The 3,502-nt window shown below is 50.9% G+C and overlaps 1 protein-coding gene across 1 annotated transcript; it reads left to right on the forward strand.

Annotated features, from left to right (window-relative positions):
* Positions 1-634: 634 nt before the first annotated feature.
* Positions 635-2,641, forward strand: LOC123189553 (BTB/POZ and TAZ domain-containing protein 2). The gene is made up of 3 exons (XM_044601995.1): positions 635-895; positions 994-1,739; positions 2,193-2,641. Exons 1-3 carry the CDS (start codon positions 794-796, stop codon positions 2,362-2,364), a joined length of 1,020 nt encoding a protein of 339 aa, XP_044457930.1. The 5' UTR covers positions 635-793; the 3' UTR covers positions 2,365-2,641.
* The last annotated feature ends 861 nt before the right edge of the window (positions 2,642-3,502 follow it).

The following is a 3,502-nucleotide window of genomic DNA, read 5'->3' on the forward strand; positions in this document are numbered from 1 at the left end:
TCTAATATGCCACATGTGTGGGCGTTATCAGGACCATTTACTTATGGTGTTCTTTGTACTAGCTGATGAATAGATTGAAAGTTATCATCGTAAAAGAAAAAGCTTCCATCCAAGTACCAACTAGAAGAGAGGAATCTTATACTCCCTCCTTCGATCCATTTGCCTAGATATGAATATATCTAACATTAAAACGTGTCTTAATAAGACAAGTAATATGGATCAAAGGGAGTATAAAATTTAAACATTTCCAAATAAATATGGCCTTTGGATATGCATCCAATAAAACAGGCAGGGGCTCAAACGTGTGTCCGAGTCAGCAAATCTTCGGCCAAAAGCAACAAAAGAACGGAACACAAATATTTCCTGCTCTACCCCACCGAGCTCGTGGCACACGCATCGTCCACGCGTCCCAATCAGCACCGGCGTAGGCCCAGCCTGGCGAGGCACCGGCCGCGAACGCTGCTGGTGGGCCGCCCTGGATCTAGCCGATGACTCGGATCCTCCTCTTCTCTTCCAGCCGTCTCATCGGTCAAATCCGCCCTCTCATCAACGGCGATATCCGCCGCGTATACCTGGTCCTGTGTGTGCACTGTGCGGCGCGGCATATATTATCATCGTCAGCTCCCTTTCTCCACGGCACTATATAGCTGTCGCCGAGCTCCCGGCTTCTCCCCATTCCTCGTCCACATCGCTTTGGTCTAGTTACCTTCGTCTATTGGCTACCGAAACCAAAGAGTTCACCAGAAGAGCACAAAGGATTTCCAAGAGGATCGTGCAGTGCAACAAGGGATCAATGACGTTGTGCGCTGATTTCGATGCGCTCCGGGCGTCGGCGGCGGACGTGCGGATCGTCACGTCGGACGGACAGAGCATCGCGGCTCATTCCTGCGTTCTTGTAAGCCAGCCTGCCGATCACGTTTCTTCTTTGTCTGGATCTTCTTGCCTTGTGCTATGCCGCTGACCTTTTGGTCTGGAACTTGGCGGCAACCTCAGGCCTCGGCGTCGCCGGTGCTGGAGCGCATGATCGACAGGGCGCGGCGCGGGTGGGGCGCCCACTGCACCATCCGCGTCCTCGGCGTCTCCTTCGACGCCGTCCGCGCCTTCCTCCATTTCCTCTACTCCGCCAAGGTGGCGCCGGAGGAGGAGGAGCTGGTGGGCGCGCACGGGACGCAGCTGCTGGCGCTGGCACACGCGTACCGGGTGGGGTGGCTGAAGCGGGCGGCGGAGGCCGCGGTGTCGGCGCGGCTCACGCCAGAGCGCGCCGTCGACATGCTCAAGCTCGCCAGGCTCTGCGACGCGCGGCGGCTGTACCTGCGCTGCGCGCGGCTCGCCGCCAAGGACTTCTCCGCCGTCGAGCGGTCGGACGGATGGCGCTTCGCCCGCCGCCACGACATCGCGCTCCAGCTCGAGCTCCTCCAGCTCCTCGAGGACGCCGACCAGCGCAAGGAGCGGTGGGCGCGCGAGAGGGCCGCGCAGGAGGCGTGCCGGCAGCTGGGCGAGGCCATGGCCTCCCTCGAACACATCTTCCCCGGCGACGGCGCCGTCTGCGCGGACGCGCCGTGCGCCGAGGCAGGGTGCACTTGCCGGGGCCTGCAGCTGCTGATGCGGCACTTCGCGACGTGCCAGAAAAAGGTGGCGCCGGGCGGCTGCGCGCGGTGCAAGCGCATGCTGCAGCTCTTCCGCCTCCACGCCTCCGTCTGCGACCGGCCGGACCAGGCCTGCCGTGTGCCGCTCTGCAGGTGAGAAAACGCAACCAAGAAACATGCATGCATTTTCCCGCCGTAAATTTACGTCCGTCCCGTCCGATCGATGGACATATCTAGCGATAGCTCGTCAGGCGTATGCCCGAGGATATGTCGCCGGATCAGCAGCACAAGGTGCAGTCTGCCGAGATTTTCTTTGCCCCGAAAAGGGGATCACATCGACCGACCTCTGCGTCGGTCGATGCAGCAGGCCGGCGAGACGCCTTCCGCCGGACGAATTCATTTGTTCCATCGTACTGAGAAAACGGACGTAGCTTTCTTACCTTTTCATGAAAATGACTTGGACGATAGGGCCAACGCTACCAAAAATCTCCACCCAAATGACTCTGACGCATGCCAAGTTGCCAACTATAGATTTTATTTACTTGTGATGGTGATATCAGATTACCGCAACCTAACGTTTCATCGTGATTGGCTAATTTTGTGCAGCCATTTCAAGGCGAAGGCGCAGACGGAGAAAGCGGACAAGACATGGCGGCTTCTGGTGAGGAAGGTGACGAGGGCGAAGGTGATGTCCTCCTTGGCCACTAGGAAGGTAGTGCCGGAGGTTGTGGCCGAGTCATGGACGAGATACAACGGCAGAGTGGCCAAGTTGAGATGAGAAGATAATCAAGCCTGCTCGTCTCCAGCATAGTATACTGCATAGTTTAATTTGGTGTAATCGTCAAGACCCGAGTACTTCAAAACATCAGGTCACGGTCTTGTGGGTCTAAAGTTTTTTTTGTGTGTATAGGTCTAAAGTTAGCAAGGTAGTGAATCAAGCTGTATATTATAGGGTCAGGCTAGAGGTACGTCCGGGTGATATTTATACTGGATTTTTCGATAATTATCCACAGTACATGTATGATACTGCAATCAAAGCTAGATTAACAACATCATGTTATATTGGTAGCTTGAGAGCTGATATGCGTGTGGATGGGCTCTATTAGGTGTCGGTAAAACTTTTGGGTGATAGAGGATCCTTGACGGTATGAGGTCCAGTGTGCAAAACGATTGGATTTTTCATAACCTCTTGATTTTCATACCTTCATGTCTTATCTATTTATAGTATTCTTTTGTAAGGGTTGCACCAAGAATTGAATCTAAACACTGAAGACTCGTATCGAAACCATGCATGTGTTCACTTCCTTGACCACCTGATATTGCAGCAACATATCATGACTCCACATGCTTATCTGTCACAGTAGCATATCATGACCCAAGATGCTCCCACACATGCTCATCTTACTTTAATATATGTTGTATATTCATCAAAACATGCTAAAACATTCCGCCTCACAATCGGGCAAGCCATTATCCTCTTTAATAGTATGTGATTTCCAATATTTAGTTTTGTTCCCTGAAAAAGCACCTAGTTTTGTTCTAGACGTTTTGGTTTAATTTAATATATATTTTTCATCTATTTTTATATGAATGTATACCACAATTTAGCCCGTTCATGAATTTCAAATGGACTATATATGAAAAAGTGAATTGTTAATATTTCTTTTTGTTCTTATTTTGATTGTGTTTGTACAATATTATTGTTTGCTAATTATTTGCCAATGCTATCGCTTGTTCCTCCCTCTTATTCACCCTACATTAGTTTCCTATACATGACTCATAATAATATTAAGTTACAACCAAAGTATGTTGAGGTATGGTATAGGAATGTCTCCACTAGGGGCAATTTTGAGCAAGAACTTTATACGGCGACATCTAAGTACCTCTAAAGACTGGTTAAACGATACATAACTACT

Source organism: Triticum aestivum, chromosome 2A, assembly GCF_018294505.1.
Source record: "Triticum aestivum cultivar Chinese Spring chromosome 2A, IWGSC CS RefSeq v2.1, whole genome shotgun sequence".
Classification (NCBI taxonomy): Eukaryota; Viridiplantae; Streptophyta; class Magnoliopsida; order Poales; family Poaceae; genus Triticum; species Triticum aestivum.